At 42.5% G+C, this 20,483-nt stretch overlaps 1 protein-coding gene across 2 annotated transcripts in view; it reads left to right on the forward strand.

The window, feature by feature from the left end:
- Positions 1 to 18,799, forward strand: part of AHCY (adenosylhomocysteinase) — a gene marked incomplete at its 3' end in the record, with an annotated part of 390,713 nt that extends 371,914 nt beyond the window's left edge. For both annotated transcript variants that reach the window (XM_078787057.1, XM_078787058.1), the window contains 7 exon segments: positions 684 to 759; positions 4,176 to 4,328; positions 4,414 to 4,526; positions 4,660 to 4,867; positions 5,968 to 6,055; positions 18,358 to 18,475; positions 18,605 to 18,799. In XM_078787057.1, the coding sequence (XP_078643183.1) occupies positions 684 to 759; positions 4,176 to 4,328; positions 4,414 to 4,526; positions 4,660 to 4,867; positions 5,968 to 6,055; positions 18,358 to 18,475; positions 18,605 to 18,799 (951 nt within the window).
- Positions 18,800 to 20,483: the final 1,684 nt, after the last annotated feature.

The following is a 20,483-nucleotide window of genomic DNA, read 5'->3' on the forward strand; positions in this document are numbered from 1 at the left end:
GGCACATTTTTATTGGTCACAGATGGCATTTAGGATGCACTTGAGGCATATCTTTCAACCTGATTACAACCCCAACCTCTACCTCCCCATACATATCATGTGCACACACACTGAGCATCTCCCCTTCCATATTCACCTCTGCCACTGCAGGTGGATGGCGGATGTGTTTTCACCCTTGTCTCTTTGTTTGTCTGTCTTTCTGTGAGCAGGATATCTTACAACGTTGTGGACGGGTTCGGCCAAAACCTGGTAGTCAGGTTGGGCACGTGACGAGGACAAATTCAATTTTGATGGCGATCCGGAACCTGATTCATATACTAGAATTTTCAAAACTGATTCTTTTTCCATTGAGTGTGATCGGGCTAAAAACGATATACATATATATAAAAATAAAGTGATATATCCAAGTTATGGATGGACATTGCGCGTGAATGTGACGAGCATGAATTTATTTGATTCTGCTTGATGTCCGGATCCAGATCTGGCCTATCAGTGGCATACAAAAGGTAAAACGTTCAGCCTCGTGGAGGTACTTGCCCTACCGAGTGCCGTTCTTCTTGTCTCTGCACTATTATGTGATTGTCTCTGCACCATTTCAGCCTGACTTTCAAGTGAAAACTTACCTTTATACCTGAGGTATCTCCAAATATTGCTGATCTGTTCTCATTTCCTTTCTGCTGCAGGTGCAGTGGTCAAGCTGCAACATTTTCTCCACCCAGGACCATGCAGCTGCTGCCATTGCGAAGACGGGCGTGCCTGGTGTGTTTTTCTAAGATGAGACATTACTCTGTGCTTGTGCCAGTCTGGAGCTTTTGGAACACAAGTTTTGAATGGATATGTTGGATGTCACATGAGTTATTGGAATTTTATAACCTTGGTTATGACCCAGTTGTTTAATTATTGGCTTTCCTATTGACAGTTGTTAGCCTGTCTGCCTGCACAGCAGAAGATGGGGTTTTGCAATCGTGCATTTGTTTGATTGCATGCATGTGCTTCCAGGGCACAACATTTGAATTTTTTCGTCAAATTTTTATCAGACCCTTATGTGAATATGGAGAAGATTAATAATTTTGTCAAATTGTCAAAGGGCCAAGTCACATTTAGTCGAAATCGGCCTTACTAGCCCATCAGCATGAGACGGCAGGGTTTTTTAATCGCTTCCGTCTTTATTTACCACTGAGCCTCAGTGTGTTTGTCCAGTATATAGCATTTTAACCAGTTATGCTTTTGTAATAAATTTTTTTTGACAAACCCTTATGAAAATATGGAGAACACTAATGAAAAAATGTAGCTTTTTTTTTGTTGTTGTTTATTCTTGGGGGTGGTGGGGGGGATATCGGCATTACCTGGCTGGGTGAGCTTTTCACAAAGCGGTAGTTTCACCTGTGAAAGAGTAACAACCAGACACAAATAAACACAAACAAAATTATTTACAAGATTTCAATGTTTTAAAAATAAATAAATAAAAAATACCAAAAAAATTAAATAATTTATATTGTTTTCAGAATTTGTAACATTTCAATGTTTAATATGTGTGTGTATACACACACACACACACACACACACACACACACACACACACACACGCACGCACGCACACACACACACACGAACTGTGGAGCCTACCTTTCGCTTCGCTGACGGACCAATTTGTCGTCCTCTTTGCCAAAATAAATTTGTACGTGCGACGAGTGCTTTAACTTCATTGTTGCCCAGGTAAAAAAGGGAATTATAATACCAGGTGGTGCTACATGGTACACAACATAAAGAATTTATTCCCCCTGCAATTCCCCTCCCCCTCCCTAACCTCAACACCCCAGCGTGAGGCCGCTGCCACATAGCCTATGTTACCCCACACAAAGTTGTATTTATACCTCGAGTTTGGAGTTTGTAACTTGAAAGTGTGGCCCTGCGTGAATAGAACAGAGATTTTTTACTTGTATGTATGTTTATATATACAGTGGAACCTTGACTTACGAGTGCCCCAACTTACGAGTTTTTCGAGATACGAGCCGTCGCTCGGGCGGTTTATTGCTTTGAGATGCGAGCCGAGATTTGAGTTACGAGCTTTCGCCACCCGGTCACGTGGTTATCTTTCTGTGAAAGTACAGTATCTGTCGTATATCGCTGCATTTTTGTTTTCGCATGTTTCTTTATTTTGAGTTTACGCCGCCAGGTGGGTTCCGGTCACGTGGTTATCTTGACGTGCACGTACAGTATCTGTCGTATCGCGCTGCATTTTTGTTTTCGCATGTTTCTTTATTTTGAGTTTACGCCGCCAGGTGGGTTCCGGTCACGTGGTTATCTTGACGTGCACGTACAGTATCTCTGTCGTATAGCGCTGCATTTTTGTTTTCGCATGTTTCTTTATTTTGAGTTTACGCCGCCAGGTGGGTTCCGGTCACGTGGTTATCTTGACGTGCACGTACAGTATCTCTGCCGTCAACTTGTTCAGAGTGCCGGCGATAGCTCGCCTTCTCTTTGTGGAAAACACGGTACTGAGAAGAAGAAGAGGATGATGTGCTTGGATATAAAACACGCAATCGTCGAAAAACATGAGCGAGGTGTGCGTGTTGTCGACTTGGTGAGGCGGATGTGAAGGCAGCTGAAGATTTTATTATAACTGAGAAGAAGAAGAGGATGATGTGCTTGGATATAAAACACGCAATCGTCGAAAAACATGAGCGAGGTGTGCGTGTTGTCGACTTGGTGAGGTGGATGTGAAGGCAGCTGAAGATTTTATTATAACTGAGAAGAAGAAGAGGATGATGTGCTTGGATATAAAACACGCAATCGTCGAAAAACATGAGCGAGGTGTGCGTGTTGTCGATTTGGTGAGGCGGATGTGAAGGCAGCTGAAGATTTTATTATAACTGAGAAGAAGAAGAGGATGATGTGCTTGGATATAAAACACGCAATCGTCGAAAAACATGAGCGAGGTGTGCGTGTTGTCGACTTGGTGAGGCGGATGTGAAGGCAGCTGAAGATTTTATTATAACTTTTGCCGAACTGATAGAAGCCGAACGATACATCCCCCAGCAAATCTTCAACTGTGACGAGACAGGGCTCTTCTGGAAAAAGATGCCGAGGAGGACGTATATAACGGCAGAGGAGAAGAGCAAGCCAGGCCACAACTTGTTCAGAGTGCCGGCGATAGCTCGCCTTCTCTTTGTGGAAAACACGGTGAGATCCTTAACATCCAACAACTAATGGGACGCAAACGGGGCGCCCAGTTTAGCGGTACACCCATTGATGAATCACCCTGCCTGTGATTCACCCATGACAGGTTATAGCTGGGTCGGGATTCAAACCCAGGCTGGACAGTTTAGACTTTAGAGTCAAGTGTGCGTACCTCCAGTCCAGGCCATCCTGCCAACTTGTATGCTGCATACAGGTGAAATATAAAGCGCGAGATATTTTTATATATACTGTATATTTAAAAAAAAATTGGTGTGGTTTTTGGCGGGCTGGAACGGATTAATAGCATTTCAATGCATTTTAATGGGGAAATTTGATTTGAGATACGAGCAATTTGAGTTACGAGCTCGGTCACAGAACGAATTAAACTCGTAAGTCAAGGTTCCACTGTATATATATATATAATTTTCAGAAATGTACAAACATGTATGCAGGGAATTTCCTTGAGGTGGGGAGGGGGAAGAGGGGGAGGGGTGGAAGGGTTGCTTAACACCTTACCCAGATTCTGAGTTTACTGCACACAATACTTGGTTCTTCTAGATGTTACGTTTTGCCCATGAAGGAATAACGTACAAACACTTGAAAATATTTATATGGATTTACAAACGTTATTCATGTACTGTACAATGGTACTTTATTTCTAAATGCCATTTCCCTGTATGTAATATGCAAGGATGATCAGATGTATGCAACATATTCGATAGAAAGTCATCCATGTGCTTATGTACGATGAATAATAGGTTTTAAATACTCGTTTGACATGAACATTAATTACCGTGGCAATAACAGATTTTGACTTCACTTTTTGATCAACTCGAGTACAAACTCCTGCATTATTCTTAAATCCTGCAGAAGGTATATTTTTGTAGTTTTGATGACATGGGTAGATAGAGATGATGCAAACTTTGTGCAATCGGTGCAAAGGTTAAGGATTTGTTGAACTTGGACTTGTATTAACTGGGTGCATGCCGGCACAGTGTATGCATGGAAAGGAGAGACTGATGAAGAATACGTTTGGTGCATCGAGCAGACGTTGATGTTTAAGGATGGGCAGCAGCTCAACATGATCTTGGATGATGGTGGGGACCTCACTAACTTGGTCCACACCAAGTACCCGGAGCTTTTGGCTGGTGAGGCATTGAGGAGCTTCCCTATTTGATCCTCTGGATTCGTTTGGAAAACCTAATGCAAAAACCCGGAAATGTGTGTTTGCAGGTGTACGTGGTATCACTGAGGAAACGACCACGGGTGTTCACAACCTGTACAAGTTGATGAAGGAAGGCAAGCTTAAAATTCCAGCTATCAATGTTAATGACTCTGTCACAAAGGTAAGCCAGAAAATTTCACAAGCCAAATATCAAGGTAGAAGTTATTACTTTCTTTAGAACTGATTTTAACTGCACTCCTCAGTTTTATTTGTTGACTGCAGCTTCTTTTTTTTTCGTTTTTTTTCCTTAACAGAGCAAGTTTGATAACTTGTATGGTTGCCGCGAGTCTCTGCTGGATGGCATAAAGCGTGCTACCGCTGTGATGGTGGCCGGTAAAGTGGCAATCGTGGCTGGCTATGGGGATGTCGGCAAGGGTTGCGTACAAGCGCTGCATTCATTCGGTGCGAGAGTCATCATTACGGAGGTTGACCCTATCAATGCGCTGCAGGCAGCCATGGAAGGTAGAGATGTTGCAAAGACCGCTGCTTGATTGCCTCATTGGTGTGTCGTCATCATTATCACTTTCGCAATCGGTTTGAAATTGGTTTCTATACAAGTGTGAAGATGTGACAATTTACAACTGGAAAGGAATGGGTTTGCTTTGGAAGGGTTAATGTGGTTAGAAAATATCAAGGGTAATTGATCCCTTTGATCAAGGAAAAGATCTTTAAAAAAGAGCAACGGTAAAAGATCAAGCCCTTTGACCTCATCCAAAGAGGGATGACCTGAGGTGATGGTGAATGGTTATATATTGAAGCTCTGGAGGGAGGAATGCGATTGAACCGACTGAGGAAGTTTGTTCATTTATTTATTTTTGCACAGTCGGAGAAAAGAGGAACAAATGAGTGGAGGTGAGCAGTAAGCCTAGATTTTGGACGTTTCCTCAGAAGGGTTACTGGTGTACAACGTGCTCCAGAGAGAGAGAGAGAGAGAGAGAGAGAGAGAGAGAGAGGGAGAGAGGGAGAGAGGGAGAGAGGGAGAGAGGGAGAGAGGGAGAGAAAAAAAAAAAATGGTGGGGATAGAGCAAGGAAAGGAAAGGGTGCAAGATCAAAAAGTAGGCAGGAGAAGACAGGCCACCGATCTCTGCTACGAAATGGTCCAGGCCCAGAGACTCGGCTTCCTTGCATGAGATTCCAATGATTTTATGAGCCTTTGTTTGCACAGCGTCAATACCAAGGTGCGAGGAAACGGTGCCAGCCCAGTTGGATCGATGACAACAAGCCGATTAGATTTTGCTTCAGGTCAGCAGATCCAGATCTGGCCTATTAGTAGGACCCAAAAGATAAACTGTTGAGCCTGGTGGAGGTATGTACTCTACCGAGTGCCCTTCTAGTTCACCATAAGCAAGACTGTTACCTTCCTTTTTTATTTTTCAATACCAATTCTATTTTGGTCCTGATGCTTCTGCCTTCTCACGTCTCTGCTTGAATCCTGCCTGATGCGCCATTTTCCCTGTTCTGCTCTTCAATGAGCTGTTTTGGGTTTACTTCAAGGTACGATTCGATGTTTTAGCTCTAACTCTCCTTGCTTTGCCTTCTGGCTTACTTGATCCGTCCTGCAGGTTATGAAGTTACAACAATGGATGAAGCTTGTAAAGAGGGAAACATATTTGTGACGACCACAGGTTGTAAAGACATCATCATGGGAAAGTGAGTTTCTGCTTGAATTTTCTGCATTTGTTTGGAGTTTGTTTATTGGGACATACTGGACTGATGAACCTCTAAATGTAATGGATTTTTAACTCAACTGGACTATGTCCAGCTGAGTTTTTGTCGACACCCAGTGTCCGTCGTCCATCTGTCGTCTGTCTGTCGTCTCTAAACAATTCGACGTCTACGCTCTGAAAGTCACACATATTGAACAAATTTGATGAAACTTGTTATGCGGCATCTTTAAGACATAAACTAGTTTGGGATTGCATTTGGGCTTTGCACGCCCAAAAATGGCGCGCGGCAGGGCGGCCATATTGAAAAATCAATTTTTGTCATATATATTTAGCACATATAAACTATATAGTTTGTGGTTCTATTATGCATATTCTAACCATATTGATATGGACCAGTTGAGTTCAGGTTCCCTGGAACCTATCTAGTTTTTGTGGAAGTGTTCATGCGAGCCTGAATAGTGGAAGCGAGTCCCAGTTATGCCCTTTGTTAAAACCAATTTGTTGCGGCTGGCCACTGCCTCTGCTTTATACCAGGAAGTGCTTTCAATCACTGCCATTCACATTGTGTACAAGGAATGATAGACACAGGAGGTTGCCATTTGTCCCATCATGTCTATAAAACCACCGTTTAGGTGGTGTCCCATCATGTCTATGCTTTATCCAAAACCCTAATTGACTTTAAAGGGGAACCAAAACGCTCAGACCTCCTCGACACTAATCTATCCCTTGATGCCTGACAAAATACATGTCTTTTTCTGCTTTGTAAAGTAGGTAATTTTGCGAATGAAAGTCAATCTTCTTCTTCACATTTAGCCATGACATTGCACTAGGAAGTCGACCACCATATCCTCATTGTCTATGGGTTACATCGTGGTGCAATTGAACTCGGATGGCGAATAATTTTTGAATTTCTACAAATGGTTTCATGCTGCACCAATGGCCGAGAGATCTGAGGGTTGCCAGAAATTGGATGAGGTAATCTTACTATAATTCACCAAATGTCCGTCTGTCTGTCCGTCCATTCCCAGGTACCACAAAAACGCCTGAACCGATCGCAACGATATTTTTGGTGGGTAATCCTGGGACCCCCTGGAGTATAATAGGCTATATTGTTTTTCCAATATCAGGTTTGGTCTCCCGCATAACGTTATTTCCCCACACCTCTGGATATGCTTCGTTTTCTTTCGACCTTAATGATTGTGACGTGAAACGCAATCGGTGGATAACTCATGACACCCAGGAACATATCGTGCTTGCCGACTCCGTTCACATCACTTCGGAGTACACTTGACATTTTACCTCTGGGTACACTAGACATTTTACCTCTGGGTACACTAGACATTTTACCTCTGGGTACACTAGACATTTTACCTCTGGGTACACTAGACATTTTACCTCTGGGTACACTAGACATTTTACCTCTGGGTACACTAGACATTTTACCTCTGGGTACACTAGACATTTTACCTCTGGGTACACTAGACATTTTACCTCTGGGTACACTAGACATTTTACCTCTGGGTACACTAGACATTTTACCTCTGGGTACACTAGACATTTTACCTCTGGGTACACTAGACATTTTACCTCTGGGTACACTAGACATTTTACCTCTGGGTACACTAGACATTTTACCTCTGGGTACACTAGACATTTTATCTCTGGGTACACTAGACATTTTACCTCTGGGTACACTAGACATTTTACCTCTGGGTACACTAGACATTTTACCTCTGGGTACACTAGACATTTTACCTCTGGGTACACTTGATATTTTACCTCTGGGTACTCTTGATATTTTACCTCTGGGTACTCTTGATATTTTACCTCTGGGTACTCTTGATATTTTACCTCTGGGTACTCTTGATATTTTACCTCTGGGTACTCTTGATATTTTACCTCTGGGTACTCTTGATATTTTACCTCTGGGTACACTAGACATTTTACCTCTGGGTACACTAGACATTTTACCTCTGGGTACACTTGACATTTTACCTCTGGGTACACTGGACATTTTACCTCTGGGTACACTTGACATTTTACCTATGGGTACACTTGACATTTTACCTCTGGGTACACTTGACATTTTACCTCTGGGTACACTAGACATTTTACCTCTGGGTACACTAGACATTTTACCTCTGGGTACACTAGACATTTTACCTCTGGGTACACTAGACATTTTACCTCTGGGTACACTAGACATTTTACCTCTGGGTACACTAGACATTTTACCTCTGGGTACACTAGACATTTTACCTCTGGGTACACTAGACATTTTATCTCTGGGTACACTAGACATTTTACCTCTGGGTACACTAGACATTTTACCTCTGGGTACACTAGACATTTTACCTCTGGGTACACTAGACATTTTACCTCTGGGTACACTTGATATTTTACCTCTGGGTACTCTTGATATTTTACCTCTGGGTACTCTTGATATTTTACCTCTGGGTACTCTTGATATTTTACCTCTGGGTACTCTTGATATTTTACCTCTGGGTACTCTTGATATTTTACCTCTGGGTACTCTTGATATTTTACCTCTGGGTACACTAGACATTTTACCTCTGGGTACACTTGACATTTTACCTCTGGGTACACTAGACATTTTACCTCTGGGTACACTTGATATTTTACCTCTGGGTACTCTTGATATTTTACCTCTGGGTACTCTTGATATTTTACCTCTGGGTGCACTTGATATTTTACCTCTGGGTACACTAGACATTTTACCTCTGGGTACACTTGACATTTTACCTCTGGGTACACTTGACATTTTACCTCTGGGTGCACTTGATATTTTACCTCTGGGTGCACTTGATATTTTACCTCTGGGTACAGTTGACATATTTGTACCTCTGGGTACACTTGACATTTTTGTACCTCATTTTTTGACATTTTTGTACCTCATTTTTTGACATTTTTGTACCTCATTTTTTGACATTTTTGTACCTCATTTTTTGACATTTTTGTACCTCATTTTTTGACATTTTTGTACCTCATTTTTTGACACTTTTGTACCTCATTTTTTGACTTTTGTACCTCATTTTTTGACATTTTTGTACCTCATTTTTTGACATTTTTGTACCTCATTTTTTGACATTTTTGTACCTCATTTTTTGACATTTTTGTACCACATTTTTTGACATTTTTGTACCTCTGGGTACACTGACACTATATCGTAAGCATTATTCATATCCACGAAACGCCTCCACATTACCTAAACGTAATTCAAACCGTGAACACAGGGAATATTGGGGAGTCCATTGATCGTGTTCAAGGGATGACACCATATCATAAGCCTTATTCATATCATATCATATTTCATTATAATAGAGCAAACGTATATGGTTATGTAGTTATGTCGTTATGTTTGTTTGTTTATATGCGACGCAAACGTCTTCTTCTTCTTCAAAAAAATTAACACCCTCTTAATTAACCCTATTAATTACGTTTAGACTGCTGAGACCCCGAAGACCTTTGACCCTTTATTTACTCCAAGACCCTTAAGACCACCAAGACCTCTGAAGACCCAAAACACCCTGAAGACTACAAAGACCCTTAAATACCCAAAATACCCCGAAGACCCAAAACACTCAGAAGACCACAAAGACCCAAAACGCCCGGAAGACCCAAAAGACCCAGATGAACCAAAAGACCCTTAAAACCCAAAATCCCCTGAAGACAACGAAGACCCAAAAAACTCTGAAGACCCTTTAGACCCAAAATACCCTTAAATACCACAAAGAACCGAAATACCCCCCAAAGACTCTTAAAGACCCAGAGGAAACAAAAGACTCTTAAGACCGAAAAGCCGCTGAAGACACCGACGACCCAAAACACCCCAAAGACCCAAAATACCCTTAAAGGCCCAGAGTATCCAAAAGACTCTGAAGACCCAAATGGCCCCGAAGATCCAAAACACCATGAAGACCCAAAAGACACCGAAATGGTCAAAGATGCCTGTCCCTCTGAAACGACGTGTGGTGAGGCACGCAGAGCGCGCCGAGTCACGCTAGTTTCCAAAATCCAAAATGCCAGAGTGTGCATCGGGCCTACAAAATGTTCACTTTTGTGGTAGGAACATTTGCAGAGCACTGTTGTGAAGCAACAGAGATGGTTCGATCTTGTGGTTATTCACCATGATTGAGAGAGGCACCACCCCTTCTTTAAGCGGAAGAAACTGCTGTCCCTTGAAACTGTAACACCATCTCTACCGAGCTACCAGCACATGTACATGGGTGATTTGAGCGGTGAATCAAACGTGTTGGCCTGCCGGCGACTGATCTCACCTCGCTACCACCCCTCCCTACCCTCTACAGTGGTGTTGAGATGTCAACACGGCACAGACACGACGGTGGAATATGCCACAGCACGACCACAGACACAAATGGCGGCCCGGGAAAGTTTGAAATGGGTCAATCCTGTAACATTCAGGACACCGGGTCAGCCTGCTATGGTGGGACAAAGCATTCATGTCACATTTGGTCGGCAGTGTCCGAATGTGCCTGGGCGGTGTCCGTGCTGTGTCATGTCCGTTCCGTATTTCTGGAGTAATACAACTGATTTATCAATTAATACAAAATCACTGATAAACCGTCAATTGAACGGAAAAATAAAACCAACCAATCTGTAATGAACACAACACCGCCATCTTCACTAACATCATCTTCTAAATCGCTTGCATAACGTTTGAAACGATGCGGCTCCATAACTCCCCCAAAAGCATATCCATCATTAATTGTCTCCTATAGTTTCTTCAAAATCCCATTGATGAGTTTCAACATACTGAGAACCTTCAGAGTTGCTGATGACGATGGAATCGGTCTTGGAATCTGAGTACTGTTCACTGTTCTCCATTTAAAGCTGCCATTTGGTTCAAGCAGAGTTCATAGTGTGACATCACTGGCAAAATCGAAAATCGACCTTGATGGCTTTTCTTTTTCTTTTTTTCAACATTTTGTGATCGGCAAATAATTTCAAAACAAATTCCCCTTCAAATTAGACTGTGATTAATGATTTTATTTTAAGTGGTTGTCAGAAAAAAAAATTGCGTTTGGGTTTCCCTTTCACAAAACAAAGCAACAACAAAAAAAGTTTTCTCTGTGCTTTGTCCCCTCTTCCCCCTTCCTCCCCCTCCCCCCTTCCTCCCCCTCCCTCCACGTAACTGCAGGATCCAAAATCCCCATCCAAAACCATGATCTTTTCTTCACCCATTAAATCTCTCCCCTCTCTCCCCTCCAAAACATTGGCTTCTGTGTCTATTTTGTCCACTCCTCCCATTCTCCCCGACCCCTCATCGTTACATGCATCCCCTCTTTTGTCCATCTCGATCTATTTTCTTCCTCTGCTCAGGTGTTGGTGTTGCCCACTCCTCCTACTGGTCTTTTTATGTTGTGTCCTGATCCGTTCTGTGTTTATAGCTCTTTCACGAGCCTTGACCATGTATCGTGTACAAAATAAGACACCGTGGAATCTTTAACGACCAGTGCGGACACAGGTCCCCCTGCTTAACGTCCTTCAGATGGACGCACATTGATCAACACACCATGAGGTTGATTCATTGACTTGCACGTGTGAAGCACGAGGATGATGGAGCTCCATGTCTGTCTTTTTTTTTTCTTTTCTTTTTTGTATACAAGATCGAGGCTCGTGAAAGAGCTAACATTAATCACACAGAAAGACAAACCGACACATAAAATATATAACATGGGGAGCAGTAGACAAGATGGGGTGAGAGGGGGAGGAACACAAACACAACATCTGAGAGTAGGGACATCGAGAGATCTGTGGGAGGGAGAGGGCTTTGGGGGTGGGGGGCATGGGAAGGGGGGGGGGGGGGGGGGAGAGGTATAAAACATATTGACACTGCCAGGACTTCCAGGAAAGAAGTTGGAATTTCAAACAAGGTGGATCTGGGGTGAATTAGTGGGGGTAGAAAAGATCAAGGTTTTGGATGGGGAAAGATAAGAGATGGTGGTGAACAGCTGTTTTAAAGACCTGGAGGGAAGAGTGGGATTGAAGGGAGTGTGGGAGTTTGTTCCAGAGGCGGGAGAAAAGAGGAATGAAAGAGTGAAGGTGAGCAGAGAGCCGAGATTTCGGCAGTTTAACCATCGGAGGGTTGCTGGCAGATCTTGTGCGACCTGTAGGAATATTTGGGGGACAAAGCACAGAGAGAACTGGGGGAGCAAGGCCGGAGAGGAGTCGGTAGAAGAGAGAAAGACCACCTACCTGTCTGCGGTGAGTGAGTGAAAGGCCCTCGGAGATAGCTTCATCACGGGAGATTCCAATGATTCTGAAAGCTTTGGTTTCAACAGCGTGAAGCTGAGCTAGGTGTGAGGCAGGAGCACCGGCCCATACGGGAGAACAGTATTGCATTGAGCTGCGGATGAAAGCCTTGTATGTGGTGAGGAGCTCAGGTGTGCCGAGGAAGGACTTCGCACGATGGAAGATGCCCAGTCGGCGACTGGCTTTGGAGGCCAGCTTGGAAATGTGGTTTTCCCAAGAAAGATCATGGCAGATAGTGAGACCCAAAAGCTTGAGCGACAGAACTTCTTGGAGAGGGTTGTTGAGAAAGTAGATAGGAGGGTTGTCCAGTCGATCTTTTCAGAGAGACATAGTAAGAGTGTGAGATTTGTCAGGATTGAAAGACATGTTCCACTTGTTTGACCAGTCTGTGATTTTGTCCAGGTCTTCAGAGAGTGAGGAGGCTGCAGACTGCCGATCTGAGGGAAGAGGAATGGAGCGGCAGAGAGTGGAGTCATCAGCAAAGAGATAGAGAGGATTTTCCAGAGAGTCAGAGAGATCATTGATAAAGACCAGAAAAAGCACAGGGCCCAGAACACTGCCTTGGGGACCTCCAGCCTGAACAGGAAGGGGAGATGAGAAAAATCCATTCAGGTCCACATGTTGTCTACGACCAGAGAGGAAGTCCGCAAGCCATGCATGGAGATTTCCATGGATACCATAGGAGGAGAGTTTGGTGAGCAGAGTTGGGTGCCAGACCGTATCGAAGGCACGTGATATGTCAAGGGAGACAGCTCTGATTTCCTGTTTGGCATTGAGGACCTCCATCCATTGTTGAGACAGCAGAAGCAGCATGTCCAGAGTAGAATGACCTGGTCTGAATCCAAATTGATGATCGGAGATCAAGCCATTGGAGAAGAGGAAGGATTTGATATCCGAAGCAATGATGGATTCCATGACTTTGCTGATAATTGGGAGCAAGCTGATTGGTCTGTAGTTGCAAGGATCTGTTTTTGCACCTTTTTGTGTAAAGCGGTAATGTTTGCTGATTTCCAGGATGCTGGCAGATGACCTTGAGCAAAAGAGAGGGTGAAAAGAACAGAGAGAGGGTGAGATAGAGCGGCAGAGCAGGATTTTAGGACCTGTGGGCTGATGCTGTCTGGTCCAGTTGCAGAATCAGAGTCGAGGTTTGACAAAAACTCCTCCACCTTGTCAGGAGAGAAGGACACAGAGTCCAGGAGCAGTTGGGTTCGACTGGGTAAGGTGGGAACAGAGAGAGATGGGTTTGGGACACAAGATTTTGAGGCAAACACAGAGTTGAGGCATTCGGCTTTGTCACGTGCGGTGTCAACTGTGTAGCCGTTTGAGGTGAGGGAGGGGATGGAGGGGGAACAAACACCAGAAACGGATTTGACCAGACACCACCAGGATTTGGAGGAAGGAGACAGGTTTGAGAGTTCATTCTTGAGTGTGGAGAGATACTGCTTCCTGGCACTCCTGAGGGTAGACACACACTTGTTCCGAGCTTGGTGGAAGGAACTGAGATTGCCTTCAGTTGGATTAGCCTTCCAAGAGGCAAAGGCAAGTTGTTTCAGGGCAACTGCCTCACCACAGCACAGGATTCAGTGTACCATGGACGGGAGGAAGGGTAAGACACCTGAAGACGAGATGGGATAAATCTGTGCATGAGAGAGAGCAGTTTGCTTTGGAAGAATTCCCAGGATGAGTTGATGTCAGAGGCAGTGGAGATGGGAGACCAGTCCAGATGATTGATGGCTGCTTGAAGACCGTGCCGATCGGCCGGAGTGAAATGCCAGACTCGTCGACGCTGAGGAGGCTCTCTGAGAATGGCCAGAGAGATGTCCACTTTAACAAGCACATGATCAGAAGAACCGATTGGGGCAGAATAAGAGCAGCAGACATTAGCAGGGAAGTTTGTCATAATCAGGTCTAGAAGAGAAGATACACCATTGGCTGAGATCCGGGTCGGGAAATTGACAGATTGTGTCTATCCCAGTGAGTCGCAGAAGTCCTTTGCTGAGGTGCCATGGCTGGTGAGAGATGAACCCACACCCAGCCAGCTGGCATGATGACAGTTGAAGTCGCCACATATGAGGAAGAGAGAGTTGGGATGAGTGGATAGAAGTTGGTCCATGTTGTCAGACAGTGAAATGTAAATGGAGTCATCACTGTTTGGAGGACGGTACAGAACACATATGAACAAAAGGTGGGAGCGGAGAGGAAGTCGTAGCCAGAGGTACTCCTGGGGGTGTGGTGGGGTGAGGGAAGTGCAGGGAGAGTGAGGAAGAGTTTTTGATAAAGATGGCAACCCCACCACCCAGACGATGCTCAGGTCTAGAAGGGAGTAACCATCATACTGTTGAGGATATTAAGGAAGAGATATTAAGGAATCAGAGACATCTTGAAGGAGGAAAGTTTCTGTTAAGCAGATCAAGTCTGGATTGTCAGAAGCAACCTGTATGGAGAGATCAGTCAGGTTTGAGCGAAGGCCCCTGATGTTTGAGGTCCATACCGTTAATGAAGAGAGAGGGGGAGCATCGGGTACAGGACAGGGGAGGGGAGAGGTAGGGTAGCATGAAGGATGAGAGGGGGAGGTAGGGAGAGCAGTTGATCGTGTGTCAGAGATTACAGAAGAGTTACAAGAAAGAGAAGGAAGAGGAGAACGAAAGGTTTGATGGTGAAGGGATGATGCACAGTGAGGGGTTGTTTGAGGGGGGGGGGGGCAGAGGAAAGTAGAAGGGTAGGAAGGAGGAAAGTAGAAGGGGGAAAGTAGTTGGCAGCTTTGAGGAGGAGGAGGAGGAGGGGGGAGGGAGAATTGGAGAGGAATGGCATGGGAGGAGATTTGAATGGGAGGGGTTGGGGGGGAGTTTTGAAGGGAAGGAGTGAGGGGGGAGTTTAGGAGGGGAGGGGCAAGGGGGGAGATTAGGAGTGTAGCGGCAAGGGGGGGATTTGGAGGGGAGGGGCAAGGGGGGAGTTCAGGAGGGGAGGGGCAAGGGGGGAGTTTAGGAGTGTAGCGGCAAGGGGGGGATTTGGAGGGGAGGGGCAAGGGGGGAGTTCAGGAGGGGAAGGGCAAGGGGGGAGTTTAGGAGTGGAGGGGCAAGGGGGGAGTTTAGGAGTGGATGGGCAAGTGGGGAGTTTAGGAGTGTAGGGGCAAGGGGGGGGATTTGGAGGGGAGTGGCAAGAGGGGAGTTTCGAAAGTGGATGATTAAATGATTAAGTGTGATTAAGTGTCTTGATTTAAACCCAGGATAGACAGTTGAATGTTTTCGCAGCTCCAGGTTTTAATATCTAGTATTTATCTAGTATTTATTGTACACCGCTCCTTTCCTATACCATATCCAGGCATTGCAAATCGTCACTGCCGGGCACCGAAGGGTGCTCGGCAGTGACACACACTGTAAGGGAGTACTCAGTTTTCACTCTGGTTGTTTGTTGTACACCGCTCCTTTCCTATGCCATCTCCAGGCATTGCAAATCGTCATTGCCGGGCACCGAAGGGGGCTCGGCAGTGACGCACGCTGAAAGAGAGTACTCAGTTTTCACTCTGGTTGTTTGTTTGTTTGTTTGTTTTCTTGTTTGTTTTCTTTCTTGTTTTCTTTCTTGTTTGTTTGTCCGGGCGATATCTCAGCCATCCTTTGAGCTAGGAAGCTGAAATATCGGCACAATAGTGAGCAAGTCCTTTGTCAAAAACGCTATTTTTTTTTTTTGATTAATCAATAAATTGAGGAGTTATTTAATTATTAGCGAATAATTAAGTACTTATTTAATTAATCAAATTTCCTTTCTCTTCTGACCATTAACTCAGGCACCTTTTGAGTTAGGAAGCTGATATTTGGACATGCCAATGACCAGGTGATTTGGCTGCAAAGGATATTTTTGATTTATTAATTAATCAATTAATCGATTAATTATTTAATTATTTGATTAATGACAAAAAAAAATTATTTTTTTAAGTTACAGATTCTGATGAAATAGTGGTAGTTTATGTGTTCTCTGACCAAATTGATTAATAATTTGATTTTTTAACGATTATTATTTATTTATTTTCATTATTAATCATTTATTTATTTTCTTTCTCATTTGTCCAATATCTCAGGCACCTTTTGAGCTGGGAAGCTAATATTTGGACATGAGTGACCAAGTGATGTGGCTATCAAGGATATTTTCGATTTATTGATTAATCATTTCATCTATTAATTATTTATTGATTAATCGATTAATTATTTATTGAGTAATCAATTAATTATTTAATTTTTTAGAAATGACTTATTTAATAAAATTTCTAAAAGATACATCTTCGGATGAAGCACTAGTGGTTTAGTTATGCGATTAGCCAATTGATTATGAAAATATTTTGTGATAATCTTTTATTGATTTTAATTATACAATTAATCAATCAATTAGTGTACACCTCTCCCTCCCAATGCAGCCTCAATGAGCTGCACTGCGGTATTGCCGGGTGCCGGAGGCGCCCCGGCAATGCCGCGCTGCAGCATATTTAATTATTTGGCATGGGGCGGTGTACTTTGAATGTATTTGTTCTTGTTTGTTTGTTTTCTTTCTTTCTTTCTTGTTTGTTTGTTGTCCACCGCTCCTTTCCTATGCCATCTCCAGGCATTGCAAATCGTCATTGCCGGGCACCATAGGGGGCTCGGCAGTGACGCACGCTGAAAGAGAGTACTCAATTTTCACTCTGGTTTCTTTCTTGTTTTCTTTCTTGTTTGTTTTCTTTCTTGTTTGTTTGTCCGGACGATATCTCAGCCATCCTTTGAGCTGGGAAGCTGAAATTTCGGCACAATAGTGAGCAAGTCCTTTGACAAAAACTGTATTTTTTGTTTTTTGATTAATCAATTAATTGAGGAGTTATTTAATTATTAGCGATTAATTAAGTACTTATTTAATTAATCAAATTTCCTTTCTCTTCTGACCATTAACTCAGGCACCTTTTGAGTTAGGAAGCTGATATTTGGACATGCCAATGACCAGGTGATTTGGCTGCAAAGGCTATTTTTGATTTGTTAATTAATCAATTAATCAATTAATCGATAAATTATTTAATGATCTGATTAATGACTAAAAAATTTTTTTTTTTAAAGTTACAGATTCTGATGAAATGGTGGTGGTTTATGTGTTCTCTGACCGAATTGATTAATAATTTAATTTTTTTATGATTATTATTTATTTATTTACATTATTAATCATTTATTTATTTTCTTTCTCATTTGGCCAATATCTCAGGCACCTTTTGAGCTCAGAAGCTAATATTTGGACATGAGTGACCAAGTGATGTGGCTATCAAGGATATTTTTGATTTATTGATTAATCATTTAATCGATTAATTATTTATTGATTAATCGATTAATTATTTTTTGATTAATCAATTAATTATTTAATTTTTTATTAATGAGTTATTTAGTTAAATTTCTAAAAGATACATCTTCGGATGAAGCACGAGTGGTTTCGTTATGCTATTAGCCAATTGATTAAGAAAATATTTTGTGATAATCTTTTATTGATTTTAATTATACAATTAATCAATCAATTAGTGTACACCTCTCCCTCCCAATGCAGCCTCTATGAGCTGCACTGCGGTATTGCCGGGCGCCGGAGGCGCCCCGGCAATGCCGCGCTGTAGGATATTTAATTATTTGGCATGGGGGCGGTGTACTTTGAATGTATCTGTACTTGTCTAGTACTTATCTAGTATCGGTGCTTTTTCATAATACTGTAAATGGTTTTATGATTCGTTGCCCTATTTCCCTTTTTGCACCCTGCTGTTTTCTGACGTACATTGAACTCCAATTGTAATCTATACTGTTTATGGAATTCTTCTGCCTCGACATTTCAACTTGTTGTTGGGAATTTGAAATTTTGACTTTGGGAATGTTTATTTGGGATTGTTGTATTTGAATGTAGTAATTGCGAATGGGGCATTCAAATTGACACCCTGTATGTGCTGATCCTCTCTCTCTCACTTCTTCTCTCACCCTCTCTCTCCTCTGCTCTCTCCAGACATTTTGAGCAGATGAAGGAGGATTCTATTGTTTGTAACATTGGTCATTTTGATTGTGAACTCGATGTCAAATGGCTCAATGAAAATGCGAAGGAGAAAGTGACTGTGAAACCCCAAGTACGTTCAAAACCTTGATACGTATTCAAGGGAAATGGCTGACTTTGACTTGAAACTTTTGTATTGCATGTAAAGGTTTATGAAGGACCATTTGTGATTTGTCACTGCCTTTCTATATGGTCTCACCAGGTCGATCGGTACCTTATGCCTAATGGGAGACACATTATTCTGCTGGCTGAGGGTCGCCTTGTGAACCTTGGCTGTGGTGTGGGCCATCCAAGCTTCGTCATGAGCAACTCGTTTACCAACCAGATCCTGGCTCAAATCGAACTGTGGACAAAACCACACTGCTACCCCTTGGATGTCCACTTCCTGCCCAAAAAGGTCAAATGTCCATTGACTATTGCGAGCGGGATTCATTTATCGCTGACTTACTGTTGGGATTTGCTGAAATGTCAGATTTATTGAAAACATTTATTCCTTTTGTATTTTGTTCCATTTGGCACTTTTTGCTTCTGGCTTTTCATCAAGTTGAGTAAAAGAAAACTTGTGAATCATAGATGGCATTGCAGCCTTGTTTTATGCATAAATTGATGATGCAGTATGCCAAAAGACATTGCTTCTTGCTTCGCTAAGTGTGATTGGATGGTGCAAGCCGAGAAAGACTTTCGCTGCACAAAATGAGTAAAAGTGTCGACTTTGACACAGTTTTTGTAATTGTGATCTCCTGATCACTTGGTCTTACTGAAACTCTATTATATATATATATATATATATAATATATATATATATCTATATTATAATAGCCGTAGATGATTCTGTCTGTCTGTCTGTCTATCTGTTGGGTGTCTGTCCGGGGTGTGGCTTACTCGGTTTGCAGAGTAGCTCCACCCATAGCTCCACCCATTCTGGGAGTGGCTATAAACAAATATCCACCATTTTATTAACTCGCATAGCTTTGAGTCCTGTTTTGTAGGCCCGTGGTGTCTTGCTCTCCCCAGTTTTATTTCAAATCAAATTCGATAAATCATTTCATTTTTCACAGTCGCTAACATAGTTTTAGACTCGGTTGAAAAAAAACGGGAAGAAAATCCGATGAAAGTTGCCGTTTATAGAACGAAATGAATTCTCAAAGGCCTGTAACTTCAAGGCCATTGAGTCTCTCTCACGCCTTTATCTCCAATCTAACTCACCATATGATTTCATTTTTATCGATGGTTTTACTTTTAGACTCGGTGTCAGCAATAATTGAAGAACAATCCACACACGCGGGAAAATGCAGAGATATATTTTTTAAAATCGCGTCATGGTGTATCATACACCGCCCAACATGACACCGACGGCAATGTGTCGATATCTATTTTAAATTCGATATATCATTTCATTTTTCACAGTCGCTAACATAGTTTTAGACTCGGTTGAAAAAAAAAGAGAAGAAAATCCGATGAAAGTTGCCGTTTATAGAACGAAATGAATTCTCAAATGCCTGTAACTTCAAGGCCATTGAGTCTCTCTCACGCCTTTATCTCCAATATAACTCACCATCATGGTTTTAGACTCGGTGTCAGCAACGCGGGAAAACGCAGAGATATATTTTTTTAAATACACCATATCACCGCCCAACAGCCAACAAGTATCATACACCGCCCAACATGACACAGACGTCAACATTTCGACATTATCGCTTTTTCTTTAAACCGAGCCGAACCGAATAAACCGAGTGAATTCACCGTTTACCTTTGATGACAGTCGTCACAAAACGACATATATTTCTTCGTTTTTATTTCATTCAACATTTTTAGCCGGAAGTAAAATTACCGAGAAATTACCGAGTTCAGGAAATTACCGAGACATATTTCTTCGTTTTTTTATTTATTAGTTATTTGCGCATACACTTTAAATAGGTCTATTTGAAATATTAAATTTTCACAATGTAATTTACTTGCCATTTATCATTTGATGATTACGAGACAAATTCCTCTTGAGGATCGTGACAATTCATGCGCTGCGTGGAAACTTCTATTTCCAAAATGAATGAGACGATCGATGAAGAACGCAGACTTGAACA

The sequence above is a fragment of the Myxine glutinosa genome, chromosome 11, assembly GCF_964187855.1.
Source record: "Myxine glutinosa chromosome 11, kmMyxGlut1.1, whole genome shotgun sequence".
Classification (NCBI taxonomy): Eukaryota; Metazoa; Chordata; class Myxini; order Myxiniformes; family Myxinidae; genus Myxine; species Myxine glutinosa.